This window comes from Podarcis cretensis (assembly GCF_951804945.1).
Source record: "Podarcis cretensis genome assembly, chromosome: 4".
In the NCBI taxonomy this organism is placed as follows: domain Eukaryota; kingdom Metazoa; phylum Chordata; class Lepidosauria; order Squamata; family Lacertidae; genus Podarcis; species Podarcis cretensis.
The window spans coordinates 1,574,528-1,590,243 of record NC_137173.1 but is presented as its reverse complement, the minus strand read 5'-3'; the positions used below and the strand labels follow the sequence as shown (position 1 = coordinate 1,590,243).

Below are 15,716 nucleotides of genomic sequence, written 5' to 3'. Positions count from 1 at the left end.
TTTGGTAGCTCACCTAGAATCATAGAATCATAGAATCATAGAGTTGGAAGAGACCACAAGGGCCATCGAGTCCAACCCCCTGCCAAGCACCAATCAATCAATAAATAAATAAATAAAAATTAAAAAAAGAACCCACACATTGACAGAATTAATATTGAAGCATCACAAAAACTGTCTTTTAAAAAACTCAGTAAATCTAGCACTTTTGGGGGGAAAGTTGCTTGTTTGTTTGTTTGCTCTGCATTTGGACACCTTTTAACATATTTTAACCAAACCTTGCAGGATGGTTCCTGAGATTAAGGAGTGGGTTTTCATCTATGGTTGAATACCATGGACCAAAGAGCTATCACATAGAAGGTGGAGCAAGCTTGTTTTCTGCTGCTCCAGAAGGGAGGACCTGAATCAATGGATTCAAATGACAAGGAAGGCGATTCAAACTAATACTTCAGAAGAACTTTCTGGCGGTAAGAGCTGTTCAGCTGTGGAATGGATGACCTCAAAGGTGGTGGACTCTCCTTCATGGGAGGTTTATAAGGCAGTGTTTCCCAACCTTGTGCCTCCAGCTGTTTTTGAACTACAACTCCCATCATCCCTGACTAGCAAGACCAGTGGCAAGGGATGATGGGAATTGTAGTCCAAAAACAGCTGGAGGCACAAGGTTGGGAAACACTGTTATAAGGACACCTTCTCCCCAACATACTAATTTTCTACATTTCAGAATGTCTTTTAAGAGGTGGAGGACTTTGGGCACATTTGATCTTCCACCTGCCATCACAAATGCTTCAGAGCGGCCACCTTTGACAATTATGGCACACTCTATACCCCAACAAGGCTGTCCATTATAGGAATTGAATCGTGGAGCAATATCGCCGAAGCCAGAAGGAAGTTTGTGGGAACCTCCTCTGATGAAGAGCAAGTTTCAAACTGGAAAATAAAAAGACCCACCTGAATGGAATCTCCTTGGTCTCTGCTGGTGGTTAGGAGCGAGATCCAGTTCTGCCAGAGACTCCGCGGCAGAAAGATTTATGCTGCTTTCTTGGGAATCCCTAGAGGAGGAGGAGATGAGACTCTTGGCCAGCAGTTTGCAGAGACCCCCAAGGGGCACCAACCCAAAGGAGACTCTTCTGACGCTGAGCACCTTCCTCCCTCAGCAGAGCAGGTTGCAGCAGCTGCAGCAGCAAAAACAGCAGCCAAGGATGTGGACCAGTTTTGTGTTTGTGTGTGGCAAGGGAAAAAATGATAGAGGAGAATGACAAGAAGAGAAGAGAATAACAGTGGGATTCTAGGTATTTATAATCTGTTCATAATTAAAAATGTGAGGTAATGTGAGATGATTAATTAACAGAAATACACTAGCTGGCATCCATCTGTCTTGAGAGACAATGGAGTGCGCCTCTGGGGTGAAGCCAAGCCACTGTGTTAGCGGCACCAAAGTGACCTCCTCAGAGTGCAAGCCTGGACAGTGTGTACGGAGCTCCTGGGCTACCCAGATGACAACACATTTCAGACTTGCTAATGTGGTCCAAAATGAAAGCAGAGCAAGATGCTTGGCACCAGCTTGGCTGCAGGAGTTGTCGGAAGAAGGAGTACAAGGAGCCACCCAACTGTCTTAGGGACTCCAGATTTGTGTGGGGTTTACTCTTGAGCCTTTTCCTCTCCTGAAGATGTCCCTCAAGGCAGAAGAGGTTTAAGGCCAGAGTTTTTCTTCTCATAGATGCACTGCCTTCCCAGGTGGGTGAACCTCACCTACCCTTCGCTTTCCTCTACAACATGTGCAGCTATATTTTGCCCACTGTGGGGCTTGAACCCATGTCCCGGAGATTAAGAGTCCTGCGCTCTCCCAACTGAATTTGCACAAGCCGCCTTGAGTCCCAGTCTGGGGAAAAGGTGAGATATAAAGAAATAAAACAAGAACAAAAAAAAGTGAGGAAAAGTAGGTCATAGGTCATCTGATATAATTGGGACAGCAAGTGAGTAACAGTTAGTGCCCCCCACCTGTCAGTCAACTGAGGGGGGGGGGATAAGCATCCAGCCCACTGACCAGATCCAATTCCTTCAACCTGATATGTAATGATGAGTAACTGATATGCCGTATTCTAGGGTCTGCTTACCCAAACTGTTATTTCTTAGCCCCTAAAGTGAGCCAGTGTGGTGCAGTGGTTAAGAGCGGTAGACTCGTAATCTGGTGAACCGGGTTCGCTTCCCTGCTCCTCCACATGCAGCTGCTGGGTGACCTTGGGCCAGTCATACTTCTTTCAAGTCTTTCAGCCCCACTCACCTCACAGAGTGTTTGTTGTGGGGGAGGAAGGGAGAGATTGTTGGCCGCTTTGAGACTCCTTGGGGTAGTGAAAGGTGGGATATCAAGTCCAAACTCCTCTTCTCCTTCCCCTCCTCCTCCTCCTCCTCCTCCTCCTCCTCCTCCTCCTCTTCTTCTTATTAATGAACCTACTTCTTATTACAAAAGTATCCAGAGCAATATTCTCTTAATGGGATTTTGGCAGCAATCCATGCAGTGAATATTTGGACACCCACCTAGGAAGGCATCACAAGTGAAACCTTATATGGCCTTAAATTGTGGGGACTGAGAGTTTGGTTACAATTAAAACAAGAAGCATTGCATATTGCTTTATCGTTTATTGACAAAGAACTCAGTCAGATGGGTGGGGTGCAAATAATAAAATTGTTATTGTTATTATTATTATCTTGTCTACATGTGAAACGCCGGTGATGTCGCAGAGCAAGTTGGTCAGTACATACCATACAACCCCAATTTGCTGCAAGGCTCGGGATACGGCCTCAGCAGTGCGGCCTGAGCCAGAAGGAGTGGGCCTGAGCCAGAAGCAGTGCAATGGTGACCCAGTGGGTGCTTTGTGAGTTAATGGTGACGCTGCCCCTCTGAGCCATCCGCCTTGAGGCCACCGGCCACGCTTGGGCCACATGGAACAAAAGCATTGCTGTGGCCTCCACAGAGAACTCCACCACCACTTCTCCTTCGGTTGTGGTTGCAGCACCAAGAGAAGCCCAGCTTGAGACACACATGCCCTAACTTGCAGTCCAGCAGGTGAATGCAAGGAAAGAAAAGGGAGAGAGAGAGGAGAAACACTGTGTGGGGCAGGAGCTGGAGCCCAACCCCAAAAACTCAAGTCCAATAAACTGTCATCACACTGTATCCAATCTTCCAGAGGCAGCGTTGGAATAAAATGCAGAACTAAACTGTGAGAACAAACCTGTACAAACATAAATAAAGGAAGATACTCTGTGTGTGTGCTTGTGCTTGTGTGTTTCAGAAATACCAATAGATTCTGCAAATTGAAGTGTGCATGCACACGAAAGCTCATACCAAGAACTAACTTAGTTGGTCTTTAAGGTGCTACTGGAAGGATTTTTTTTATTTTGTTTTGACTATGGCAGACCAACACGGCTACCTATCTGTAACAAAATGTTCATTCATTTACTGAGCTGGAGAAGCCATAAACCCTATTGGGGATGCCATTGCGCTCTTTGCCATTCCAGATCAGAACTTCAGGATCCGGAGAACTGCAAATTCCAGCTTTGTTTTGGTCCTTGTATGGTTTCAGGAAATGTAGATAACGTAAAATCACCTTTAAATGTGAACTGGATCCTCTTTCTCTGGATCAAAGAGATAAATTCAGCAGAATTTTTGAGCTCAGGTGATCAGTTCTTGCAAAGAACTACTAAAAGTCATGAACCCCACTCAAAGTCAGGAAAGACAAAGTGATTTTCCCCTGGTGCCTGAAAAAGATCAGATTTGGCTGGGAGTCCCTGACCTGAAAAAGGGACACGGGTGGCGCTGTGGTCTAAACCACTGAGCCTAGGACTTGCCGATCAGAAGGTTGGCGGTTTGAATCCCCGCGACGGGGTGAGCTCCCATTGCTCAGTCCCAGCTCCTGCCCATCTAGCAGTTCGAAAGCACATCAAGTGGAAGTAGATCAATAGGTATCGCTCCGGCGGGAAGGTAAACGGCATTTCCGTGCTTGGCTCTGGTTTGCCAGATGACCTGGCCACATGACCCGGAAGCTGTATGCCGGCTCCCTCGGCCAACAATGCAAGATGAGCACCACAACCCCAGAGTCATCCACAACTGGACCTAATGGTCAGGGGCCCCTTTACCTGAAGAGCCAGTCACCCAGTTCATCTTGACCTGAAGAGCCAGTCACCCAGTTCATCACTGAAGGTGGTTGGGCATCTGTCAGGACAAGGAACTCTCTGAAAGTCAAACCGCTCTTGGACTAAATATATTGTGGAGTCATCCTACCCTCCCTTTGTCTCTTTTCCCTCTCTCCATCTTCCTACCTTAAAAAAAAAAAAAAAAGATTTCTTACACACCACCACAACTTCTGAGGAGTGAGAAATTCCAGGGGTTCCAAGTGCTTAGCCAGGTTTCATTTACTCCTATATACAGCCTGAGTGGAGGATGGAGGGGCTCACAGCATCGACACCCCAAACAAATCTTGCTTCTCCATTGGTCACAGCTCTGGCTCCAGCACAGAGCAAGCCGGTCTCTGGGTCTCCAGTGTCCAACTGCTCAGCTCACACACAACTCGCTCTGGCTCTTGTTCTCCTACTTAGCAGCTCAGTGAGAGAGTGGAGGTACCCCCCCCCCGTCTGTAGGGCCCCCCCATCACTTAGTTGCAGCTCTTGCAACCTCTCTCATACGAATGTGGATAAGGATACTTGAGTGGTCAGCAAAGGCCATTGCCTTCAAGGAAGCATGTTCAGCAACAGGGTCCTCTTTTAGATTCTCACTCTCACTGGGTAAAGGACTCCTGAGGATTTGGAGGAACTCAGGACATCATCCAGACTGACCCCCCCCCCCACAAGCCCACAACAGATTTGGAAATAGTGTTTTCTGGACGGCGGGACAGAGCAGGAAGGAACTATCAGGAGTTCATGCCCGACTGGCACATTCCCTCCCTCCTGGTCGATAGTTCGGGAGCTTCAAAAGCTTTCTTCTGCCCAAACATCACAGCGACTTATGCCAACCGACACCGGCACACTTAGGGATCCGCAGAATTTGCGCATCATGCGCGTGACAGACCTCAGCAACTCAGCATTTTGGCTAATCTACTTTATTTACATATAAACACACGGAGCGCTGCAACGTGGCTCCCTCCCTCTCTCTCTCTCTCTCTCATCAGACAGCAAAGAGAAAAAGAACAAAGGACAATGGTCCCACCTCACAGAACACAGTAACACAAACATCCTGTCTCCGTCACTTCCCACTCTATGGAGTCAAAACATACACCATCATGTGATAGACAACAATCCCATGACTGCAATCATGGAGCAGGAATTCTAACAGGAACATCCCACACTGAAGCCAAGGACAGGCCTTTGGAGATGGCTACATCCCCCTCCATGGAAGGCTCTTCTTTCATAGGCTGTGAAACAAGTGCAGCTCTATGGCTCAGACGTAAGGAGATGCTGCCTTCTACTGGTCTCACCCCTGGCCCATCTGGACGTGTCAGAGTTCACTGGAGATCTCTTGGCCAGGTGTCCTCCCTGCTGCTGGTGCTGCTCTATGGGCAAGGGAGGGAGGGAGGAGAACCTGCCCCCATGTCAGCTGCGTCCCATTGCTGACAGAGGGGGAGACTGTGGAGAGACAGGATGAGGTAATTAGGTAGGAATGCGGAACGAGAGAGGAGCAGCCAAGTTGCAGTAGAAGCCCGAGTTCTGAGAACAAGGAGAAGGAAGGGGGCAGTTCTAAGGGGAAGACACAGACTGACAGTTTAAGGCTGACTGACAGCCTATCCCAAGATGCGTAGGCTCGCAAGAATTAAAGAGAGGCGTGAACAGGAAAGGAAGCGTAAGTGGGGCTTTATTTTTTTAAAAAAAGTATTATTTAATAAAGGTTTAAGGATTACAGAAAGAAAGAAAGAAAAAACAAAGTTAAACAAAACAAAACCATACATTACAATAAAGAAAAAAACAGAAAACACTACTTAACAAAACAAAGACAAAAACAAAAACAATTTAAAACACATCGAATATTCCCATAACTTATCTTTCATTTACTTGTTTCATTGACCTCCTCGCACCTCCCTTTTTTGTATTCTAGTTCGGTTAGCTATTTCAGCAAATCCTTTCCATCTTTCTCACTTTTTGTCCTATAATTTGTCTTGACACAATCTAACCTTACTTTTTCCCCCTTTAGCCCATTAACAATCTATTTTTACTTAATTCTTTATAGCTTTTCTGCTAAAGCCATATAACTTCATTCCAACATCCTTCTAACATTCATTAATTTTACAATGTTTCTGTAAATAATCTTTAAATTTCTTCCAATCTTCTTCCACCGACTCTTCTCCCTGGTCTCGGATTCTGCCAGTCATTTCCGCCAGTTCCATGTAGTCCATCAACTTCATCTGCCATTCTTCCCGGGTGGGTAGATCTTGTGTCTTCCAATGCTTTGCAATAAGTATTCTTGCTGCTGTTGTAACATACATAAAGAAAGTTCTGTCCTTCTTTGGCACCAATTGGCCGACTATGCCCAGGAGAAAGGCCTCTGGTTTCTTCAGAAAGGTATATTTAAATACCTTTTTCATTTCGTTATAGATCATCTCCCAGAAAGTCTTAATCCTTGGGCATGTCCACCAAAGGTGAAAGAATGTACCTTCAGTCTCATTACATTTCCAGCATTTATTATCCGGCAAATGGTAAATTTTTGCAAGCTTGACTGGTGTCATGTACCACCTGTAAATCATTTTCATTATATTCTCTCTTAAGGCATTACATGCCGTAAACTTCATACCTGTGGTCCGTAACTGTTCCCAGTCAGCCATCATAATGTTATGTCCAACATCATGTGCCCATTTAATCATAGCTGATTTCACCGTTTCATCCTGAGTGTTCCATTTCAACAGCAAGTTATACATTCTTGACAAGTTCTTAATTTTGGGATCTAACAGTTCTCTTTCCAATTTTGATTTTTCTATCTGGAAGCCAATTTTTTTTGTCCAAATTATATGCCTCCATTATTTGGTAATGGTGGAGCCAGTCTCGCACTCTATTTTTTAATTTTTCAAAACTCTGCAGTTTTAATCTGTCTCCCTCTTGTTCCAAAATTTCCCAATATTTCGGCCATTTGGCCTTCATATTGAGCTTTTTCTGAGCCTTCGCTTCCATTGGTGACAACCACCTTGGGGTTTTATTTTCTAGCAAGTCCTTATATCTTATCCAGACATTAAACAGTGCTTTTCTGACAATATGGTTTTTAAACGCTTTATGAGCTTTGACCTTATCATACCACCGTAAGTGGGGCTTTAAACGTGGGAAGAGAAAGGGGCGGAACTCAGACTCGGCAACGGCTAATTTGGAAGCAGTCACTGAGTGACTGAGCTCCAGAGTGATTTGTGTGTTTTGAGCAATAAACCTGAGTTAATTGCTGCCAGAGTTGTCTCGCTTCTTTGGGAGAGACTGAACCATCACACCCACTGGCACTGAGACTTGACTGGCTTAAGAAACAATTGTAATTAAGTACTACGTAGAAATTGCCTAAATGAATATGCATCACAGGTAAACAGAGCCTTTGTGTTTAGAGGCCATACCTCTAAAGACCAGGGGTGTAGGAAGAAAAACCTTTGCCCATCATGCACAGTGCTGGAGCAGCTTTCTGGGGTTTCAGCCAAGATGCCTTTCCAGCCTTGCCTGGAGGTGCCAAGATTAGAACCCAAGACCTTCTGTAATGCTCTGCCCACAGAGCTGGAGGCCAAAGGAAGGGCTGCAGGGACACCCAGAGAGCATCCAGCCTTCCAAAAATTATTCACAATTATGTCTCAGAATGTGAACATTCATTCATTCATTCATTTTGTTTTTTTATTACATTAATGTGCTATCTTTTCCTCCGAGGAGATCAAAGCAGTGTGCATGGTCCTCCCCCCCCCCATTTTATTCTCACAACAACCCTGCAAGGGAGGTTAGGCTGAGAGAGGCAGTGACTGTTTACAGATAGGTAGCCGTGTTGGTCTGCCATAGTCAAAACAAAATAAAAAAATTCCTTCCAGTAGCACCTTGAAGACCAACTAAGTTAGTTCTTGGTATGAGCTTTCGTGTGCATGCACACTTCTTCAGATACACGAGAGGCAGTGACTGTTTTTTTAATTTCTATTGGTAATATTCCTAATAATAATAAAACACAAGACCACTGTTCATGCACGCAATCACAGCAGCAAGAATACTTGTAGCAAGAAGCTGGAAATGCGAAACAACACCAACAATAACAGATTGACAAGCAATTATGATAGAGTACCTCCAATTAGCAAAGCTGACCGGAAAAGTCAGGGGGGCCTCAAACCAGAAAGCATACGGAGAATGGAAAATATTCAAGGATTATATAAGATTATACTGTAAAAATAATATCATCCTAGCAGAACTGGAATGATACTTGTGTACAATAAATAAATGGAATAATCATCTTAGCGGAATGTATGAAAAAAGATATAAAACAAAACTGTGCGATAAAATCATGACAACAGAAAAAGCATAATGAGAACGATTGGAAGTTTCTTACAGAAAACTTTATTGGGTAAGACATGATGTTGTATAAAAAATTTGTTTTTTTCTTTATAATTTATTTTTCTTTTTTATTCGCCTCCTTAAATTCTTTCTTTTTCTTTTTCTTTTTCTGTACTTAACTCTGTTCTACTTACCTTCGTTGTATGATTGTATTTTAAAACAATAAAGATTTATTTAGAGAGGGGGAGGCAGTGACTGACCCCCAAAGGTCACACCTGGGGAGTTTTGTGGCCGAGAGGGGGAGATTTGAACCCTGGTCCCTCCCAGGTCCTAGACAGACGCACTGAGACTTGCCACACCACGCCTGTTCGGTTTGCGTTTGCCACTCACGAAAATATCTTGACAATTCCCTTCCTGATCTCTTTGGTTTTGACGCTGTAGATGATGGGGTTGAGCAGCGGGGGAACAAAGAGGTAGACGTTGGACATCATGATGTGGACCATCGGAGGGGCGCCCTTCCCAAATCTGTGCAGGACGGAGACGGTGATGATGGGGACGTAGAACGAGAGGACTGCACAGATGTGCGAGACGCAGGTGTTGAGGGCCTTCTGACGCTGCTCCTGGGATGCGATGCTCAAGACGGTCTTCAGGATCATGGCGTAGGACAGAACAATGAGGGTGGAGTCCAGGCCGTAGGTGAAGAGGACGGCGAAGAAGCCATAGATGTTGTTGACGGTGATGTCGGCACACGCCAGGCGCATCATGTCCGGGTGGAGGCAGTAGGAGTGGGACAGGACATTGGACTTGCAAATGGGCAGGCGCTTGATGAGGAACGGGAAGGGGAAGAGCATGACGGTGCTCTTCAGGGCGATGGCCAAGCCGATCCGGGCGATCCGGGGGTTGGTCAAGGTGGACGAGTACCGGAGAGGGTTGCAGATGGCGACGAAGCGGTCGAAGGACATGGCTAGCAGGATCCCCGACTCCATGAAGGAGAAGGAGTGGAGGAAGAACATCTGGGCCAGGCAAGCGTCAAAAAGGACGTCACTGAGGCCAAAGCAGAAGATGGCCAGCACCGTTGGGAGGGTGGAGAGGGAAACCCCCAAATCGTTGAAGGACAGCATGCACAGGAAGAAATACATGGGCTCGTGGAGCCGCCGGTCCCTCCTGATGATGGCGAGGATGGTGCAGTTGCCAGCGATGGAGGCAGCGTACAGCAAGCAGAAGGGGATGGCAATCCACAAGTGGAACTGCTCCAGGCCTGGGAAGCCGGTGAGGTGGAAGGTGGCAGGCTGGAAGTGGGTGAGGTTGAGCTCTTCCATGCGCCCCTTCGCGGGCTTTGGATTTCCCTGGAGAGGAAACAAGAAGGACCAGGAGGCTTCTGGCCACGGGACAACGGAGAGGGAAGCACATTGCAGGAGAGGAGAGCAAGAGGAGAGGGGAGAGGGGAGGAGAGGAGAGAGAGGGAAGACTCCATCAGTGAGCTGCTGAGAAGAAGGTCAAGTGGGAAACATTGGAGTAACTGCTGCAAGGGTCTAAAATATAAAGACCAGGGAAGTCAAGAGAAAATCAGAGTGCAAATCCAAGGATGGAAGGAAGGAAGGAAGGAAGGAAGGAAGGAAGGAAGGAAGGCGCACTGAGTGGTAGGGGTGGCACTGGGGGGGGGATACAGGGCATTGGAGCCACTGTGCAATCTCCCCCCAAAAAGCTCAACAACTGTGGGCGATCTCTCCGCCCCAGGCACCAGCAGGGTTTGCTACATCGATGCTCCTCTGCTCCAAGTTTAGAGATGGGGCATGAAAATGACCAGAAGCTCTCACAGCAGATAAAGACAGTGTATTGAAAACCATAGACTAGGGACAAAGAATCACAGAATTGTAGGGTCGGAAAGGTTCCCAAGAGTCACCTCACTCAACCCACTGCAATGTGGGAATCACAGCCAAAGCACTCACGAGGGACGGCCACCCAACCTCTGCTTTAGAACTTCCACCGAACGACAGTGTGGGATTTACATATAAATAGCGAAACAAGCTATAGCTCAGGGCCCCACTCTCTTCAGGGACCCCAAAAAAATTAAAGAAAACAACAACTGGATGTACATTTCCAAAATATAAGATAAAAATAAAATAAAATGAAACCTACATACAGCAACCATGTTTTGTGTTGTGTAGGCTCCTCTGATGTAAGCAATGGCCCCCGCCTGCTAGCCTGCTCCCTCAAATATCAGTGGTTTGCTCCTTTCTATATATAGGGTGCCTAAATTCTGCATGGGCTGGTTGCAGGGCAAATGGCTTTAGATAACTATTATGTCCATAGATTACCATATAGCATATACGAGTATTGCGAAAGAACGATGTCAATCAACATTTGATGATCTCCTTCTACTGGTCCACAATATAAAGTGTCCTTTCATACTGCATCATGGTGTGGGACGCTGGTTTGACATCATCTGATAGGAAGTGCCTACAGAGGGTGGTGAATACAGCACAAGGTATTATGGGCTGTCCCATGAATCCACTGGATGAAATAGCGGAAGAACGTTGCCTCAGGAGAGTGAGGAAAATCCTCAGGGATGATTCACACCCTGGCTGGCACTTTCTTGATCGCCTGCCCTCAGGCAGAAGATATAGAAGCAGGATTAGTCGCACCAACAGGGTAAAGAACAGCTTCTGTCCTGGGCTGCTAGGCTGCTGAATGAAAAGATAACAACAGGGCAACTGACTTTCGGGTTTGGTGGGTGTGCGTCAGTAAACGAGGGGAATTAAGACTAACAGAGCGGAGTGGGGGGTGCTCGTGTAATCTCACTGTATGCAAGTTGTACAAGTGACAATAAAGTATTCCAATATTTCAATCTCAAAATTCAGCACAAAAAACAGCGACTATTTGTTGTTGACAAAGGACAGCTGGACATAGAAAGGGCCCCATTACCTTCAGGAGCTGAGGGCATCATCAAACCTAAATCCAGCTCTGGTCCATGACCTTCCTCAGAGGTCCATTCCACTGTCGAGAGGCTCTTACTATCAGTGCTCTCTCTGTGTGTGAGAGGGGGGCAGGACCCCGTTAGCCAAAGTAGCACAACACTGGCCTCCACAGGCCACTGGCCAAGCACAGCATAAGATGTTTGACCATAAAGCTGAACCATATTGCCAGAGCATTTCCCAGTGGTTTTCATGCCAAAAAGGTAGACGTGGAACTGAAGAGGGCTGCTAGCGCTTGTGACCCTGGAAACCTGCATTTTTCTGTCCATCAGCCAGGAGGTGGCAGTAGATGGCAGGCGGTTGAAGACAAATCCAGCCACATCCACTCAGCCGAACAGATCTGCTTTTTCTTAAAAGTGGATTTAGTGGGAGGGAATAGGCAAGTCTGGGTGCTGGTGGACAGGTGGGGGCGGGGGTGCCACTACAGCTCAGTGGCGAGGGTTTTGAGCAGAGCAGAGGTTGCACAGCCATCAAGCATGGATGCTTTAGCTGAGATTCCTGCATCCCAGTGGGTCAGACTAAATGAACCTTGGTGTCCCTTCCAACCCTACTGTTCTATGATCCTCTCACCATTGCCAGAGAAGAGTTGATTACTGATCTGTCGTAGATCATTCTAGCCACAGGTCAGGAGAAGCAAACAACTAAATGATATACAATGAGTTGAAGAAAACGTTCCAATTAACATTTGTAAAAAAAAAGCCTGAAGCATTCTTGTTAGGGATTGTAGGAAAAGACCTGCCAAGGAAATTGAAAAACATCTTCATGTATGCGACAATGGCGGCAAGAATCTTAGTAGCACAAGGATAGAAGAACGAAGAAATCCCGACCAAATAACTGTGGCAAGAGAAACTGATGGACTATGTGGAATTGGCGAAATTGACTCATAAACTACGTGATAAGGACAACTGTGACTTTAAAGAAGAATGGGAACCTTTTACAAAGTACAGTGGTACCTCGGGTTAAGTACTTAATTTGTTCTTAACCTGAAACTGTTCTTAACCTGAAGCACCACTTTAGCTCATGGGGCCTCCTGCTGCCGCTGCACCGCCAGAGCACGATTTCTGTTCTCATCCTGAAGCAAAGTTCTTAACCCGAGGTACCATTTCTGGGTTAGCGGAGTCTGTAACCTGAAGCGTATGTAACCCGAGGTGCCACTGTACTTAAAGAAACAACAAAATGAACTGGGCTCCTTGGCAGGTTTTGAATAAACATACACAAACTTTTTATTGGTAATATATAGATAGATAAATTAAGGATCTTTACAATTTTATAATATGCAGAGAATAACATGTGCTGAAAAACCAGAGAGAGGAGCTGGGGGAAGTCCAGGGGGGTTTCTTTTTTGAGGAGCGGGGAGGGGAAAATGGGGGGGGATGAGGATGATGTGTTTTTGATAAATTACTATGTTGAAATTCCTAATAAAAAATATTCCCCCCCCCAAAAAAAGGAGAAGGAAACAACTCACCTTCCTACTGTTCCCTACAGATCAGGAAGGAGAAAATGATTATTCCACCCTCAGGAGGCAGTTGAGGGGTTTGGTTTGGAATTGATAATAATAAAAATATTAGGGCAATGAACTTCAGGCAGCTGCTTGCAGATGATAAGTGTAGAACCCAGCGACACACACACCCCACCCTCCTAACAGCTGGAGAAGAAATTCTAGAAAGGTAGAATTTCAGAGTTGGAAGGGAAGCAAAGAGTCATATAGACCCTGCAATGCAGGGCTCACAGCTGACTGAGGACTGCAATCCCCCCCCCCCATCCCTTGAAGGCACAAATTGTCCAAAGGCTAAGACAGTGTCTCTCAGCATCTGTGGGGGCCCCATAAAGGTGCACAGTCAGTCACACCCACATTTCTGGGTTGGGGGCGGCTCATCCTGATCTGCACAGTAGCCTTGGTTGGGAGGGAGGAGGGGGAAAGGCACCGCCTGTTTCTGAATCCTCAGCCTCATATGGAGGGGGCTCCAGAGGACATCTAGTCCTACCCCCTGCAATGCATGAATCCTACCCACAGCGGTCTCTGGGTGGGCTTGAACCACCAACCTTCTGGTTAACACCCAGGATCTCTGACCCATTGTGCCACATAGGACTTTCCCTCCACAGCCCAGAGGGGAGCCCACCCCACGGCTTGAGAAGCAGCAGAGCTTTGGTCGGCCAGAGCTCAGGGAGAGCAAAGGCAGGAGGTGGCCTTCTCTTGGCTCTTGGAGGTGAGAGACGTGGGTCGGGGGGGGGGGCACAGCTAAATCTGCAAGAGCAGCTTAACTGAAGCTCCCTTCCAAGGGTGAAACCCACCAGCTGCCTCCAGATGCTGAGCAGAGATGAGCTGAGGGACTGGACAGCTAGCAACCATCTTTGGAAGAGATCATTTGGGCAGATGCCTCTTCTTTACCCAGCATAGTAGGGATGGATAGTCATCCAGCCTCTGCTTAAAAACCTCCAAGGAAGGAGAGCACACCCCTTCTGGTTCTCAGAAAGTCCTTCCTGATATGTAGGAATAATGAAGGACAATGGGAGGTTGAATGCAGGTGAGCTGTGCAGAAGCACGCTGGCAAGCATGCTCCAAGCAGGCTGCCGACTAGCTGTGCAGAGGCTCCTTTTATTAACAGAAGTCAAGAATTGGAAGGAAGCCATACTGTAGTCCCTCTCTCTTCTGCCTTGGTCAGACCACACCTGGAATACTCTGTCCAGTTCTGGGCACTACAGTTTAAGAAGGCTGTTGACCAGCTGGAAGGTGTGCAGAGAAGGGCAACCAAGACGATCGAGGGTCTGGGAACCAAGACTAAGGAGGAGCAGTTGAAAGAGCTGGGGGTTTTTAAGCAGAGGTTGGATTCTTTAGCTGTGAATCTACCATTCTACAATTCTGTGAGAGAGCCCTTGGCACACCCAGGAGCTGCTTGCACATGTGCGAGAGGCACATTGCCTTGTGTCACGGCCATTGTGATCACGCAGGAGGAGGGTGAGGTGCAGATGTTGCCAGATATCCGCCCGCATGGGAGTCTTTATCTTTGAAACGGCCTGCTTGGTTCTCTCCCTGCTGCCCCACCCCAAGTGGAACATGGGGGTGGGGGAGAGTGGGGGTTATTGGTTTGCACGTGTTTTTCTTGTTTCTATCATGCACTTCGTGTTTGTATGTTGTGAACTTCCCTGAGTTGGGTGGGTGAAGGGCAGTATAGAAATTTCATAAGTAATAAAGATAATAAAGAATGTTCCATATTTGCTGCTGTTGCTTGTGGTCTTCTCTGGGGCCATGGGAGAGGAAATCAAGGCCCCCACCCCACAAGATCTCTTTGTCCTGCAAAAGCAGCATTTCACAAAGCTGTTCACATGTCATGCCCAGTGAGGATTTGTGGGGGGCAAGAGAATGCAGTCATGTCACTGAGGAGGAGGAGGGTGCATGGCTGGGAGACCCCCAGAGACCTGGTCCTCATGGATGAATATAAATTCATTTGATACATTTATGTCCCAGCTTTCTCTCCAAGCAGCTCAAGCTGGTGTAGATGCTCCTCCTCCTCACAACAACAGCCCTGTGATGTAGATGAGGCTGGAAGGCAATGGCTGTGCCCCCACCCCACCCCACCCCACCCCAGCTGAGAACACATCCAGGGAGCTTCGTGGTTAAGTGGGGGTTCAAACCCAGCTCCTAGTCCAGTATACCTGAAGGAGCGTCTCCACCTCCATCATTCTGCCCAGACACTGAGGTCCTGCTCCGAGGGCCTTCTGGCAGTTCCCTCACTGCAAGAAGCCAAGTTACAGGGAACCAGGCAGAGGGCCTTCTCGGTAGTGGCGCCCTCCCTGTGGAACGCCTTCCCATCAGATGTCAAAGAGATAAACAACTACCAGACTTTTAGAAGACATCTGAAGGCAGCCCTGTTCAGGGAAGCTTTTAATGTTTAATATGTTATTGTATTTTAGTGTTCTGTTGGAATCCACCCAGAGTGGCAGCCGGATGGGCGGGGTATAAATAATAAATTATTATTATAGGGTCCGACACCCTAATCACTACACCACACTGTCTCTCAATGACTCTCTTTGCGTAGTCTTCATCACACGCCAGGACTGGGCCTCACAGCACAACAAATGGATCCTGGGGCTTCCTGGAGGGGCATTCCCCCCCCCCCAAGGATGCGGCAAAGGGCTGGAAAACACACAGAGACCCCAGAAGGAGAACTCGGCCGCCTGATGGGGCAGCTCAACTTGGCCAGGCTACAGCTCTCTCCCCAACATATGGGATGTCCTTACACCTCAACTCCATGGAGGTGGGACCTG

At 47.1% G+C, this 15,716-nt stretch overlaps 1 protein-coding gene across 1 annotated transcript; it reads right to left on the bottom strand.

The window, feature by feature from the left end:
• Positions 1-8,778: 8,778 nt before the first annotated feature.
• LOC307214983 (olfactory receptor 51I1-like) lies at positions 8,779-9,817 on the bottom strand. The gene has a single exon (XM_079974100.1). It carries the CDS (start codon positions 9,792-9,794, stop codon positions 8,862-8,864), a length of 933 nt encoding a protein of 310 aa, XP_079830226.1. The 5' UTR covers positions 9,795-9,817; the 3' UTR covers positions 8,779-8,861.
• Positions 9,818-15,716: the final 5,899 nt, after the last annotated feature.